At 40.8% G+C, this 16094-nt stretch overlaps 1 protein-coding gene across 3 annotated transcripts in view; it reads right to left on the reverse strand.

Annotated features, from left to right (window-relative positions):
• Positions 1–16094, reverse strand: part of mmel1 (membrane metallo-endopeptidase-like 1) — a 131332-nt gene that overhangs the window by 40150 nt on the left and 75088 nt on the right. For all 3 annotated transcript variants that reach the window (XM_073032139.1, XM_073032138.1, XM_073032137.1), the window contains exons 8-12: positions 12234–12299; positions 10296–10430; positions 9287–9376; positions 5685–5821; positions 4438–4531 (exon numbers count right to left, since the gene is read on the reverse strand). In XM_073032139.1, the coding sequence (XP_072888240.1) occupies positions 4438–4531; positions 5685–5821; positions 9287–9376; positions 10296–10430; positions 12234–12299 (522 nt within the window). The remainder of the gene's footprint in view (positions 1–4437; positions 4532–5684; positions 5822–9286; positions 9377–10295; positions 10431–12233; positions 12300–16094) is intronic.

Below are 16094 nucleotides of genomic sequence, written 5' to 3' on the forward strand. Positions count from 1 at the left end.
TGCACTCTAGTTGATCTTTCACTGATCCTGTTAGAGTTACTATTCTATAAATTTGCTAAGCATGCCTACAGGTAAATGAATCCCAGGGTTCTATGTGGTGACACAGATGTAATCTGATAATAAAATTTACTTTAAACGTTGATAAAAGTCTGAAAGGAAAATTCTCCCTTTCTGTAATGTTTGCTTGTTTTTCAGAACTATTTTGTTATCAACCCAACCCTGTCCCTCCACCTCTATTTTCTGCTTTCTATAGATCACACAGTTTCTTTCATCGTTATATTGATTCTTGGAGGAAGGAACAGTGTGTATGTTTTGCAATTTTTCCGACAATACAAAAATGGGTGGAAACGCATGTTGTGAAGAGTATATTGTGATTGCACAAGATTATATCGATAGACTAGCAAATGGAGTTTAATACGGGGAAATATGAGGGGATGCACTTTGGTCAAGAGAAATCAAAATTCAGATTATTATAAAAATAGAAAGAGACTGCAAGCGAGTGAAGCACAGTGGGATCTAGGTATCCTAGGCCATGAACCACTAAAGGTTAGTAGCCAGTCCAACAAAGAGTTACAAAAGCAAACAGAATTTTGACTTCATGCCATAGGTTTGAAGTTAAACATAGGAAGGTGTTCCAATTGTACAACACTTTGATGGGCTTCGCTTAAAATGCTGCAAACAGATCTCCATACAAAGGGAATCACCAAGCTATTTCCTGGGACTAAAAAGGATTAAATACTGTGTGACCATTCTCCTTGGAGTTTAGAATAATGAGGGTCTCTTTATTCAAAGATGCAGATCCAAAGGTGGCTTGACAGGGGAGGTTGTGGGGTATTTTCACAAGTGAGAGTCTTAGACAAAGGGAGATAACCATAAGATCCACATCTTGTGATTTAAAACTAAGACACATAAAAATTTCTTCTAACAGTGACCAGTGAATTTCTAGAATTCTCTACCTTGGTGGGTGGGGAAGCTGAGAAGTTCTGCAGTTAAAGTGGAGGTGAATGAATATTTGAAAGATCGAGGAATACAGGGATATCCAGCAATGGCATAGACAAGAAGTTAAAGCTGGAGTAGGTCAGCCACACTCATACTAAATGGCAAGGCAGGCCTGAAGGGCCTGATGGCCTATTTCTATTTCCTTGTGTTCTTGTCAGGTTACTCATCCCTTCTTCAGTTTTGATCGCTTTTTATATCGTGCTCACATGTTCTTTCATTTTCTGGTGGCATTTCCAAGTGTGCTTCTTTAAACAATTAAAAAATGCATTTGCATCCTCTAATCAGAATTTTAGGAATCATGGGTTGAGGGTAACACATTAACTAGGATGAGGGGGTTGATAATGCATTAACTAGGATGGGGGTTGAGGGTAATGCATTAACTAGGATGGGGTTGAGGGTAATGCACTAACTAGGATGGGGGTTGAGGGTAACGCATTAACTAGGATGGGGGTTGAGGGTAACGCACTAACTAGGATGGGGGTTGAGGGTAACGCACTAACTAGGATGGGGTTGAGGGTAATGCATTAACTAGGATGGGGTTGAGGGTAATGCACTAACTAGGATGGGGTTGAGGGTAATGCATTAACTAGGATAGGGGTTGAGGGTAACACATTAACTAGGATGGGGTTTGAGGGTAACGCATTAACTAGGGTGGGGGGTTGAATGTAATGCATTAACTAGGATGGGGAGTTGAGGGTAACGCATTAACTAGGATGGGGTTGAGGGTAATGCATTAACTAGGATAGGGGTTGAGGGTAATGCACTAACTAGGATGGGGTTGAGGGTAATGCACTAACTAGGATAGGGGTTGAGGGTAACACATTAACTAGGATGGGGTTTGAGGGTAACGCATTAACTAGGGTGGAGGGGGGTTGAGAGTAACACATTAACTAGGGTGGGGTTGAGGGTAATGCATTAACTAGGATGGGGGTTGAGGGTAACACATTAACTAGGATGGGGTTGAGGGTAATGCACTAACTAGGATGGGGTTGAGGGTAATGCACTAACTAGGATGGGGTTGAGGGTAATGCATTAACTAGGATGGGGGTTGAGGGTAACACATTAACTAGGACGGGAGGGTTGAACATAATGCATTAACTAGGATAGGGGTTGAGGGTAATGCACTAACTAGGATAGGGGTTGAGGGTAATGCATTAACTAGGATGGGGTTGAGGGTAATGCATTAACTAGGATAGGGGTTGAGGGTAACACATTAACTAGGATGGGGGTTGAGGGTAATGCATTAACTAGGATGGGGTTGAGGGTAATGCATTAACTAGGATAGGGGTTTGAGGGTAACGCATTAACTAGGGTGGGGGGTTGAATGTAATGCATTAACTAGGATGGGGAGTTGAGGGTAACACATTAACTAGGATGGGAGGGTTGAACATAATGCATTAACTAGGATGGGGTGGGGGTTGAGGGTAATGCATTAAGTAAAATGGATGGGGGTTGAAGACAATGCTTTAACTACAATGGGGAGGGTGGGTTGACGATAACGCATTAACTAGGATGAGGGCATGGGCTAACAAGTAGAAAACAAAGATTAGGGATAAGTGGGTTCTTTTCAAGTTGGAAAACTATAAATAGTGAGGTACTTCACTTACAATCAGAACAAATAATTTACATGAAAGGACCAATGTACTGCATCCAAGTTTGCTTCTGAAAACAGGTGAGAAAATACATTGTGAGAAAGACATTGAATTAGTAAAAAGAGGGAGATGGATTCTAATGAGGTGGAAAGTAAAGCAAAGCAACTTATTTATTTAAATAACAACAAATAGAAGAAACTGGGGATGCTTAACAGAGCAGGCAGCATGGGTGAGTAAAGAATTCAGAAAACCTTTCCACTTGATAACCTTCTGTAGAACATAACTTCTGAGAAACAGAGAAACAAGTAAGTGAGTAGATATGAAATGGAGGGTCTATGATAGAGAAGAGGAGCAAAAGGATTAAATCTCTAAAAGGGGATGATAATGGGACACTGAGAAAGCAAGGAGTAAGTGTGAAGAAGAACAAATGCAGAATTGTTAGTGGACTTAATGGTGGATATCTGAAATAAGGTTGCAGGTAATGCAAAATATCTGAAATTAGGATTCAATACATCAAAGTACATCTATTACCGAGTATGTATGCAGTACACAACCCTGAAATTTGTCTTCCCCACAGACAGCCCTGAAAGAAAGAACCATGGAACCAACCACTTCAAAGAAAAATATCAAACCATCAAACTAAGTACATAGGTGGACTTTTATTCCTCAGCTATGAAACATTTATAGTTGATCTATTCAGGTTGCTTATGATGATTAAAGGATGCAATAGAGTGGACAGAAATGAACTCCTTCAGTGAAGGAATCCAAAGCAACACAGGATAATGTTCGAGCCTGGCTGTTCAAGGATGAAGATCATAAGACCATAAGATATAGGAGCAGAATTAGGCCACTTGGCCCATTGAGTTTGCTACACCATTTCATCATGCCTGATCCATTTTCCTCAGCCCCAATCTCCTGCCTTCTTCCCCTATCCCTTCAAGCCCTGATCAATCAAGAATCTATCAACCTCTGCCTTAAATATACATAAAGACTTGGCCTCCAAGCTGCCTGTGGCAATGAATTCCACTCTCTGGTTAAAGAAATTCCTCATCACCTCTGTTCTAAAGGGATGCACCTCTATTCTGAGGCTGCCCCCTCTAGCTTTAGATACTCCTACCATAGGAAACATCCTTTCCACCTTCATTCTATCAAGGCCTTTCACCATTCGATGGGTTTCAATTAGGTCACCAATCATTCTCCTAAATTCCAGTGAACTCAGGCCCAGAGCCATCAAACGCTCTTCATATGACAAACCATTTTATCCTGAAATCATTTTCATGAGTTTCATTTGAACCCTCTCTAGTTTCAGCTCATCCTTTCTAAGATAAAGGGCCCAAAACTGCACACAATACTCCAAGTGAGGCCTCACCAGTGCTTTATAAGGTCTCAACATTACATCCCTGCTTTTATATTCTAGTCCTTTTGAAATGAATGCTAACATTTTGTACAAAATACTTCTGTATTTTCTCTCCATTTAGAAAACAGTCAACCCTTTCATATCTTTTACCAAAGTGCATGACCATACACTTCCCAACACTGTATTCCATCTGCCATTTCTTTGCCCATTCTCCTATTCTGTGTAAGTACTTCCTTTCCACTGTTCCTACCAACTCTGGTGGAGTCGACAATAGTGGGTATATGGTATAATTTAAGCACAGATGCTTCAACCATGATCCATTGCATTTCAGAGGCAAGAGCATGGACTCAAAAGTTCATGTACAGGACACATATTTTTATCTTCTGCAAAAAAGATCCAGAGTGAAATATAAATATGATAACAAATGTCACTCTGACGAGGAATAACTGCAAAGCAAGTGTCAAATGAAGATCTTGAAAGATTCAATACCTTCACATAGCTTGTTTGGGCATCCTTAAATCGCCTGCTCAAGTTTGTAACATGATCTACAACCAGCCGCCAGACCAGGTAGTTCTGAAGAGTGCTGAAAACATTCAAAGATTCAGAGGTTCAACATACATTTATTATCAAAGTATGCATGCAGTATAAAACCCTAAGATTCGTTTCCCACAGACAGCCACGAAACAAAGAAAACCATGGAACCCGTTCAAAGAAAAACATCAACTTCCAACCTCCCCCCCATGCGCAAAAGAAGCAAATCATGCAGACGACAAAAAAAAAGAGCAAAAAGCATAGTACATAAAATCAAATCAAAAGAGTCCAGGTGTATTCAGTTCAGCCCAGTTCTAGCTCAATCTAGCATTACGTTGTTTGTTATCTTCATAGAGTTAAAGTCACGAGAAGTCATGAGAATTCGACCTTTTTCTGCTTCGTAGAAGTCTACCATAGAAAAGGCATTGAAACTGTTAAAATGCCTCTCCATTCACCTTTTTTCAGGCATCAAGTTCAAGTTTCAGGCAGGCTTTTTGCACTGAGACTAGAACTAGAGGTCATGGGTTAAGTGTGAAAGGTGAAATGTTTAAGTGGGACATGAGGAGGAACTTCTTCAGTGTGTACTGAGCTATCAGTTGATGTGATGGATGCAGGTTCAATTCCAACATTTAGAAGAAATTTGGATAAGTACATGGATGGGAGGGGTACAGAAGCACAGGTTGATGGGATTAAGCAGAATTATACCTCAGTATGGACCGGATGGTCTGAAGGGCCTGCTTCTGTGTTGTAGTACACTATGACACTAAGACATAGGTACGTAAAGCTTTCTCTTCTCCCGGTCTCCTTAGTATGAATGACATTCCCTTCTGTTACCCCTGTAAATTCTGGTGGAATAGACAATGCTGGAGCTCTGGTGAAGCTGCCTTGGTCATCAGATTAACATCACATCCAACTCCAAATGGAAACCAGATGATTTTGAAGAGTAAGTTGCATTACCTTTGATGAGAACGTACTGTTTACTAACCACAACTTTTTCAGCCAACTTGTTCTGAAAATATGGTGCTCCTTAATAAATCTTTTTCTTTCTTTGCTGGAGAATGAATGTGCACCATTTTGAATCTCCCTCTTCTCATTAGGACCATTTTGGTGATACTTAGAGAACCAGAGAACCTGTTAATCTCACCTTCTCAAAAATAAAAGTGAGCATACAGCACAAGACAAAGTTAAAACTCTGACGGTTTTACCTTTTGGAATATTTGGGGAGAATCTGCTTAAGTTTCTGAAGATATTCGATGGCATAGACCACAACTTCTTCTTCCGGATGGACTTCAATATCAACACTGGACATGATCCCTTGAATGATCTGCAACCAGTTAAATCCCTGGGACACAACCATTCAATGAAAATAATCAGCACTTATCATTGTCATAATTGGCACCTTTCTCTAGCAGGGGCATAACATTCCATGGTAAATAGAGCCAGAAAACTTCATTCAGCAATCATCAGGCCACAGTGTTTGAGGACAGCCTCAATTATGTGCATCCGCATGGACAATGATCTGCCTCAGGTTATCTCCAGCCCTGCAGACAGAGGTCCACAGGGCTCTTGTGAGATAAGACAAAAGATCGGAATCTCCTGGCACTGACTCTTTCAGATTCTGCCAGACAACTGTTTGACAATAGACCTCATCCTATATGCATACTGTTAATGACAAGAGAAAACTGGTTATTAAAATGATACATGCCAGTACAAATATTAAAACATATTTTGCATCGACCTATTTGAAGGCAACAGCGGTAAGTAAATAAGATGATCTAATTCAAAATTCTTAGAAAAGAAAATACATGTCTTCATTTATGTGGAATCATTCTTATCCACTTGAGAATAGACCATAAGACCATAAGATATAGGAGCAGAATTAGGCCATTTGGCACATCGCGTCTGCTCTGCCATTTCATCATGGCTGATCCAATTTCCCTCTTAGCCCAAATCTCCTGTCTTCTCCCGTATCCCTTCATGCCCTGAATAATCAAGAAACTATCAACTTCTGCCTTAAATATACCCAATGACTTGGTCTCCACAGCCACCTGTAGTAATGAATTCCACAGATTCACTACTCACTGGCTAAAGAAATTCTTCCTCATCTCCTTTCTAAAAGAGGCTGTGTCCTCTGTTCTTAGAATCTACCACTATAGGAGACAGCCTCTTCCCATCCACTCTATCAAGGCCTTTAAGCATTCGATAGGTATCACTGAGGTCACCCCTCATTCTTCTGAACTCTAGTGAGTAGAGGCCCCAAGTAGTCAAACACTCCTCATATGACAAGCCTTTCAACCCCAGAATCATTTTCACAAACCTCCTTTGAACCCTCTCCAACGTTTGCATATTCTTTCTTAGAACATCCCAAAGTACTTACTATACAGGTAGCAACTCGCTAATCTGGCACTCTCTGATCTGGTACAGTTCAAATTTGTGGTAGAGATCTGTAACTAAAATCTAAAATTAAGTAAAACCAGTATTAATCTGTAGCTAATTAACCTACAAGTGCATTTTTTTTGCTCTCAGCCAATAGTGTTTTCAACTTAAGGAACTTTTGAGTTACAGACAGTTATTTAAAGAACCTACGGAGAGTCTGCTCTTTAAAAGAACAGAGCTAAAAGATTTAAAGAATAGCTTTATTTGTCACATGTACATTGGATCATACAGTGAAAGATGTCATTTACGTCAAATCAAATCAGCAAAGATATGCTGGGGGCAGGCAGCAAGTGTCACCACACTTCCAGCACCAACATAGCATATCTACAACTTATTAACCCTAACTTTACATCTTTGGAATGTGGGAGGAAATTGGAGCAGCTTGAGGAAACCAATACGTTCACTGGGGGAACATACACATTCCTTAGAGACTGATGGCAGGAATCAAACCCCAATCGTTGTTAGCTGGCACTGTAAAGCAACTGCGCTGTTATTTAAGGCAGAGATAGTTGATAGGTTCTGATTAGTCAGGGAATGAAGGGATACTGGGAGAAGACAGGAAATTGGAGCTAAGAGGGAAATTGGATCACTTCTGTGCCGCCAGTTCTCCACCTCAGAGGAAGATGTTCAGTGGCCTTTTCTGTGGTCCAGCAATTTCTTTGGCCCAGTACCAGTCAGGCTCGTGGCATGCTGGCCTAGAGAGTTTGAACCTATACATCAGGAGAAGTAGCTCTAGAACATAGCTGCTGTTGTCTTGTATTGCAGCTTATGTAATAGAACCTCCTATTAATGGACAGCTAGAGTTTTAGAAATGCTGATGTAGGGATAACTTTTGGCCAGAAGGCAAACATTTCTCACACTTTGATGGTCAAAAAGAACACAGTTAACAGGGATGTACAGAACATTCAGAGGCGCGGTGATTAACACCAAACATATACAGACATGTTATTGGGTACCTTCTGTACCCGAGTGTACATACATGGTCTTCTGCTGCTATAGCTCGTCTACTTCAAGGTTTGATGTGCTGAGTGTTCACAATTGCTCTTAGACCATAAGACCATAAGATTTAGGAGCAGAAGTAGGCCATTCAGCCCATCAAGTTTGCTCTGCCATTCAATCATGGGCTGACCCAATTCTTCCAGTCATCCCCACTGCCCTGCTTTCACCTCATACCCTTTGATGCCCTGGCTAATCAAGAACCTATCTATCTTTGTCTTAAATACACCCAATGACTTGGCCTCCACAGCCACTCGTGGCAACAAATTTCACAGATATATCACCCTCTGACTAAAGTAATTTCTCTGCATCTCAGTTCTAAAAGGAAGTCCTTCAATCCTGAAGTTGTGCCTTCTTGTCCAAGAATCCCCTACCCTGGGAAATAACCTTGCCATATCTAATCCGTTCAGGCCTTTTAACATTCGGAATGTTTCTATGAGATACCCCCTCATTCTCCTGAACTCCAGAGAATACAGCCCAAGAGCTGCCAGACGTTCCTCATATGGTAACCTTTTCATTCCTGGAATCATTCTCGTGAATCTTCTCTGAACCCTCTCCAATGTCAGTATATCCATTCTAAAGCCCAAAACTGCACACAATACTCCGTGTGGTCTCAAGCCTTATAGAGTCTCAACAACACATCCTTGCTCTTATATTCTATTCCTCTAGAAATGAATGCCGACATTGCATTTGCCTTCTTCACAACCTCCTCTGCACACCACCGTCATAAAGCGTGGTTATTTGACTTACAGTCGCTGTCCTGTTAGCCTTATCCAGTCTGGCCATTCTTCTCTGACCTCTATCACTAACAAGTCATTTTCACCCACAGAACTGCCGCTCACTGGATGTCTTTTTATTTTTCACACCGTTCTCTGCAAACTCTAGAGACAGTTGTGCATGGAAATCCCAGGAGGTCAGCAGTCCCTGAGAAACTCAAACTATCCCATCTTGTATCACCAATCATTCTGCAGTCAAAGTCACTCAGATCACAGTTCTTCCTCATTCTGAACAACAACAGAACCTCTTGACCAGTCTTCATGCTTCTAGGCATTGAGTTGCTGCCATGTGATTGGGTGATTAGATATTTGCATTAACAAGCAGATGTACAGGTGTACCTAATAAAGTGGTCATTTAATATATATCTATTGGAGAGGATAATTATATATTAAAGGGTTATATCAATAGACAGAGCCACCTACAAATCGACAATGTACATGCACAAAAGATTTACTGAGACAAGCAACCAATCCAAATTCTGCCAACAATCAAGGAAATCATTTCCTCAACATTAGATAAAATGTCAGGTTTACTTTCAAAAATAGCATTTACTTCCAGAAAGCAATGAATGAAAACAACAAAGAGAAAAGTTACTCACATGGAGATCAAACTTCGTTTGGAGTTCAGCAAGTGTCATCTTGTTGTAGAGCTGGGTAATATCATGCCTTTCCTCTGGTGTTGCAGTAGCCTGTTAAGAGAGAAACTCTTAGTTGTCTGTTGTAAGATACATAGATTCTACATAAGTACGGCTTTAATATTTATATTCATTAGCCAATCAAAAAATAGAACATCCATATGAACATTAGAACCTTGTGTTTGATACTTTTAAGGTTACATCATTTGTCAGATAAATTATCATCACTTAAACAGGGCTGATGAAACTGATTTCATGAACAATTATACAGGGGATCCCAACCTGGGGTTCACTGACCCCTCAGTTAATGGTAGGGGTCAATGGCATAAAAAAGATTGGAAGCCCCTGATATAGTACAAACACACACTGACGTTGGAGAAACTGTCCCCATCAGTGGATTTTTAGATAAATTGCACTGCACAGCCTCAAAACACTTTCTTCCCATATTTTCCTTTGTTGATTCATCCACACTGTTTTCTGAAATATTAATTTGATGCTCAAAACAGTGTTTGTGATGTGAGCTTTGTGGTGATGTCATTGTCTCAGAGAGAAGGTTGATGGTTCGTGATGTCCTTACTGGTAACGAGAATGCTTGTGATGTTACATGGACCAGACCCTTTTAGTCAATGGACTTTTGACGTGGATTGAGAATGCAGCAGGGGAAGCAAATTTGCTGCCATTGACAGAGATGAGAGAAGGGATAAACTTTTTTCAGGTCAACCTGCAATGGAGGATACAGTCACAGAGTAATACAACATGAGAATAGGCCCTATGGCCCAACTTGTCCACTATGACTATGGTGCCCACCAAGATTCTCTCATTTGCCACATTTCACCCATACTCCTCTAACCCCCTCCTATCCATGGGCTTATCAAGGATGGTGAAACACATTCCATTCCTTAAACACAATGCAAACTATGCCTTGCATCATGACTAATACCAGGAATGGAATACAGAAGCATCAAATACTTACATTGGCCATTTCGCATTCAAGCTCCAAGACCGTCATCATTTCTTCTTCAACAAAAGAGTCATTTTTTGTAATGTTTCTGTCGTCCCTGATCAACTTAGCGATGGAAATCATAAACTGCAAATAGGCTTCGCGCACCTTCAATAACAAGGTAATATTAGACTGATTTATCTGGTAGATAGAACCACAAAAAACCTTCTACCCTTCCGAAGTGTTGGGAATAAGGGGATAAAGTACTGCCTGGCAAACTCATTGTTGTGTTGGCCAACAATCCATTTTCCTTGAGATATGAAAATACTGGTACTTTTGTACTTATTACACAATTCCCATGCCCTGAGGATGATTGAAGTGTGAAGCTTGAGTCCCAATTCATTCAGACAAAGTAGAGTTGGCATGTCAATGAAGCACTTAGATTCTTAACGACATTTTCTTACACGATTTTGGTGCCAGGCCAAAACTAACAGATGTTTTGAATTCAGTTTCACTATTTACCATAGAAGGTTTTAAACACATGACCTGGGGGCTTACTGATACGTAGCATAGCACATGGCCAATAGCAACATTTCATAGATCATGGTTCTACAAATCCCATACCTTCCTGAATTCCAGCAAGCATGTTTCTGTACTAGCAACACTAAACATTAATTTTATTTATTTTATTTAGAGATACAGCACAGATCAGGTCTATCGGGCCCAATGAGACATGCCCCACCTATTTAACCCATGCCTAATCACAAAACAATTTACAATGACCAATTAACCTTCAACTGATACATCCTTGTGGGAGGAAATGCACACAGTCATGGGAAGAATGTACAATCTCCTTACAGACAGCATCAGAATTGAACCCCAAACTCCAACGCCCTGAGCTATAACAACGTTGTGCTAACCACTACACTACTGTGGTGTCCTAATGCTCATGCAAATGTATTAAATGTCAAACTATGAAACTAATAAACATAGGCAAAATTCCAACAGGATCTTCTCGTCTTAAATCTACAATCCATTATGTGGCCAGCTACCATACTTCAATCAACTATTTCAGCTGATTATCGATTCTACTGCTCTCCTCTACACTGGAATTTAATCTGTGCTTGAATTTCTCACTAATTTTAATTTTGTGAGGGTCACATAAACTATTACTTTAATATCCTGCTTTTCAGTTATGCAATAACAGTGGGTGATACCCAAAAATGAACTATATAACTAAGGATCTTAAGAAATCATAGATTACGTGTACAGTCTATAATTTATTGTGCACTCATTGTGCTCATTATTCATGGAAATCACATTGTTTTACATGATCACAATGGCTTTTGTGCACATTATTAATATTATCACGCTATTTTCCATCCACTACACTTTGCTCTTCTAATAACCCTGCCACATGTTCTACTTGCTATATTTTAATCGGGATGCTGAGAAATAGTTATTTTCATGTAAACTAGATGTGTTTGCCACTTTGCCTCAATTTACTGGCTGACTCAGGGTTGTCAACAGATTTTTCATTAACTCTAGTGAACTGAAAATAATGCTGGCAAAGTCTGTAAACACTAGATTCAACGTTCAAAGTAAATTTACTATCAAAGTACGTATATGTTACTGTATACTGCCCTGAGCTTCAGTTTTTGCAGGCATTCACAGTAGAACAAAGAAGGACAATAGAATCAATGGAAAACTACAAACAACCAAAGTGAAATGTAGATTAACTGTAGATAAAATAATAATAAACAAGTAAATAAATAATACTGAGAGCATGAATTGTAGAGGCCTGAAACTGAGTCCTTGAAAGATTGCTAAATAGCCCAATATGCAATTTGCAAGATAGCTGCAAGCTGCTTTGGAACAGAATATAGATATTGAGTAATTCATGAATGGATGGAATTAGGAAGTACTTTGCAGTACTAAGATATTTTCTGTATTAATGGTTTTAGTGCTCACCCTCCTGAAGTTTCCATCTCTAAAGTAATAGTCTCGAGAAGGCATCCCCAGGCCAGGTTGATCAATCTGCAAGAGTAACAGGTAGTGTATTAAGCAAAGATGAAAGATCATCCAACACACCAATTTCTGTCTCTGATTGATGCTTCATGGCAACTCAAAGAGAAAATGCACATATCTCCTGGGTAAAATTGCAGTAGCTTCTTCAGTCATCTACATTAAGGTATGGACATGCCTGCAATGGACATATGTATATTTGTTCTGTGATGCCAACAACCGAGGCTTCAAGCAAGAGGGTTAAAATTACAATTAATGGGTCTTTGACTGGGATCAACAATCTGATGATATTATCTCCTAAGCCAACTGAAAACCTTTTCAACTTGGGCAACTTTGTATTCCTGCAAGTTTGGATGTTAAAATTGGAAGAATCAACAACTATGATATCTTTGTTTTTCAGTAATTTTTCAAAATGTTTGATTAAACCTTGCACATTGTTCAAATTTAAGATCAAGTTTAATTATGATTTAACCATACACGAACATAGCCATATGGAACAGCGTTCCTCTGGGGCCAAGGTGCAAAGCATATTGCCAACAGCACACAGCATGCTGCTCATGGCACATAGCATTAAATCTTTCAGTTTTAGTCTCCTGATTTATATTATTCCTCATCATTCAGACCTAGTTAAATAGGAGGAGAAGGCTGATCAGCCTTTGAGCTTGCTCCACTATTTAATGTAATTGTCACTGTTTCTCTGTCTCAGTAATAAATTCCCATTCTTTCCCCATATATTTTGATGCCTTTTGTGTTTAGAAATACATCTCTAACTTATATATATTCCACAACTTGTCCTCCACTGGCTACTGTGGCAGTGAATTCAATTTATCCACCAGTCTTTGAGTGAAGAATTTCACTTCAATCCAGTCTTGACAGTCATAAGACCTGTGGGCCTCTGTGGCTTGCTGTAGAGCATTGATCCTCTCGGCTCCTCAAGCATCTGAAATTACTAACTGTTATCTCAACTAGAGCCATTAAGCCCTTGTGCTTTCAGTTTAATCTTGTCCAGTTAGTTGTGACTGGCACAATTGAGATAGAATTGGTTTACTGGTGATTACAGAATGTCTCTCTGGTGCTTCCAACTCCCTCCCCTCTCCCTTCCCCTTTTCCCAACCATGATTCCCCTCTCCCTGCCCCCTTCCCACTCTTGTCCACAATAGAGACCCATATCAGAATCAGGTTTATCATTACTCATATATGTCATGAAATTTGTTTTTTTGCAGCAGCAGCAGTACAGTGCAATACATAAAATTACTACAGTACTGTGTAAAAGTCTAAGGCTCCCTAGCTATATATATACACACACCTTAGACTTTTGCACAGTACTGTATGTTCAACATGGTCATTGTGGGCCAAAAGGCCTGTTCATGTGCAGTACCATTCTATGCTCTAAGTAGTGCTTAACAGAGGTGCAACTTACTGTACATAACTTCTTAGCAGTGAGCTCTTTAACCATACTGGTTTGCAAAGAAATAGCTCTTTATTTACTCATAGAACAAATCAAGGTTTTCCCTGAGACTGTGCTACCTTAAAGGTCAAAATCCTACTTTCTTTGTTCTGACTGAGCTCTGCTGACCCACTTTGACATCGAGCAAAACTCCATGAGGGCCTTTATGGCTCTGCTTGTGGAGATCAGTGTCTGTGATGCAAATGCTTTCAGCTTTAAGATCTCAGGATCATTCCAGGCTGGAGCTGCTGATCTTTGGTATTTATGTCTTGTCATACGTTGGTGTACCAGAGAGGTCACTCAAATTCTATACTCGCAGAGAGAGGGCTTCATTTTACAGCAGACAGAGTGGCAGTGGGATGTGCCTTGTTTCCTATGTTTCTCAAAGGTGTGGACCTTCATAGAGTGGATGGGGGTTCTCAGAGATCCTCATGGCAGAGACCCACCAGGAGTACTGGATGGGGCTGGGTGACACACAGACAGCATGAAACCTCTGAACACTATACTTCAGCAGCCTGTACAGGTCCCTCACAGCCCTTTGGAGGTTCACTCCAAACACCTCCCATCATTGCAGCATCCATTCATACATCGGCAATACTTGCTTGTACCTGGAAGAGTATTGCTTGTGCCAAGATGAAGCCACCCTCAGGGTGGAGGAGCAACACCTTATATTCTACTTGGGTACCCTCCAATCTGATGGCATTAACATTGATTTCTCCTCCCTCCCCCCCCCCCCCCCCACTTTCCTCTGTTCCCCACTCTAATGCTTTACTTCTTCTCACTTGCCTATTACTTCCCCCAGGACCTCTACTCCTACCCTTTCTCTTAAGGCCCACTCTCCTCTCCTAGCAGATTCCTTCTTCTCCAGCCCTTGATCTTTCCCACCCACCTGGCTTCACCTTTCATCTTCCAGCTAACACTCTTCCCCTCCCACCACCATTTCATTCTGGCATCTTCCCCTTTCCTTCTCAGTGCCGAAGAACAGACTCGGCCCAAAATGTTAAATGTTTATCCTTTTCCATAGATGCTGCCTGACCTGTTGCTTTCCTCTGGTGTTTTGTGTGTGTTGCTTTTATTTATTCACTTTACAGCTGGTCAGCATGACTGATAAGGCCTACATTTACCTTCTCTGATTACCCATGAGGCATCTAGATCCATTGACATGAAAGGACTAGAAAGGAAGGGGGAAGACGCTGGAATGAAAATGTGGGGGAAGTGGAAGGAGGATAGCTAGAAGATGATAGGTGATAATGCAATATCACATTGATGTTACAGTGATAATGTAAGTTGCCACAGGCCTGTTACCCTTGTCTGGTGGAGAGACAGACGACATGGGAGCCCTGCAGCCTTGGCTGTAGCAAGGACTAGGCCTCAAGCCTTGGGCTTGCCTGCTGTTGCAGACTAGGTGAGAGACACAGATACATTTACAATGTGGCGTCTGGGCTCAGCTGGGGCCTGGCCTCTCCCATTGGTGCTGCTGTGTCGTGTTCAAGTGGTGGAATAACAGGCTGGATTGCATGCATCTGTACATTGCCGGAAGGCTGTACCATTGATTGCTGGATATTGTTGCTTAGGGTCTTGGACCATATACGTTATTCTTTTTGAGTTACTATGCTTCTTTGCTTGCTATTTTTAATTATGTTACTCACTATTTTTGAACGTTTGCTTGCTATTTTGAATGTTTTGCACCTTGGCCCCAGAGGAACACTGTCTTGTTCAGCAGTATCTAAGTATGGTTTAAATGATAATTAAACTTGACTTGATTTGAAGTCAGGTGGGTGGGAAAGTTAAAAGGCTGGAGAAGAAGTAATCTGATTGGAGAGGAGAGGTGTGTTATGAAGCAGAAAGAATAACTGATCTAAAAAGGGGTCTGCACTTTGTGCCTTTGTGCACTCCTGGATATAACTTCAATGCAATAGTGAGGGAATTCTGTATTGTCAAACATGCTGCTTTCAAAAGGTATACTAAATTAGAGTTGTTGCTGTTCCAATGCCCTGGCAGTTTGCAAAGGCAATCAGGGCCATTCCCTACCTCAAGTAACATATGTATGAACAGATGACTGAATTACTCTATCTATACAAGAGATTTTGCAGATGCTGGAAATCCAGAGCAACATGCGCAAAACATTGGAGGAACTCAGGCAGCATCTATGGAAAAGAATAAATGGTTGATGTTTTCGTTGATCCTTCATCGGGACTGGTAGGGAAGGGGAAAGACACCAGATAAAAAGGTGGGGAAGGAGGACTAGCTAGATGATTGGTGAATCCAGGTGGATGGGAAAGGTAAAGAGCTGGAGAAGGAGGAATCTGACAGGAGAGGAGTGTGGACTATGGGAGAGAGGGACAAAAGAGAGGCACCAG

This window comes from Hemitrygon akajei, chromosome 29, assembly GCF_048418815.1.
Source record: "Hemitrygon akajei chromosome 29, sHemAka1.3, whole genome shotgun sequence".
NCBI classification, from domain to species: domain Eukaryota; kingdom Metazoa; phylum Chordata; class Chondrichthyes; order Myliobatiformes; family Dasyatidae; genus Hemitrygon; species Hemitrygon akajei.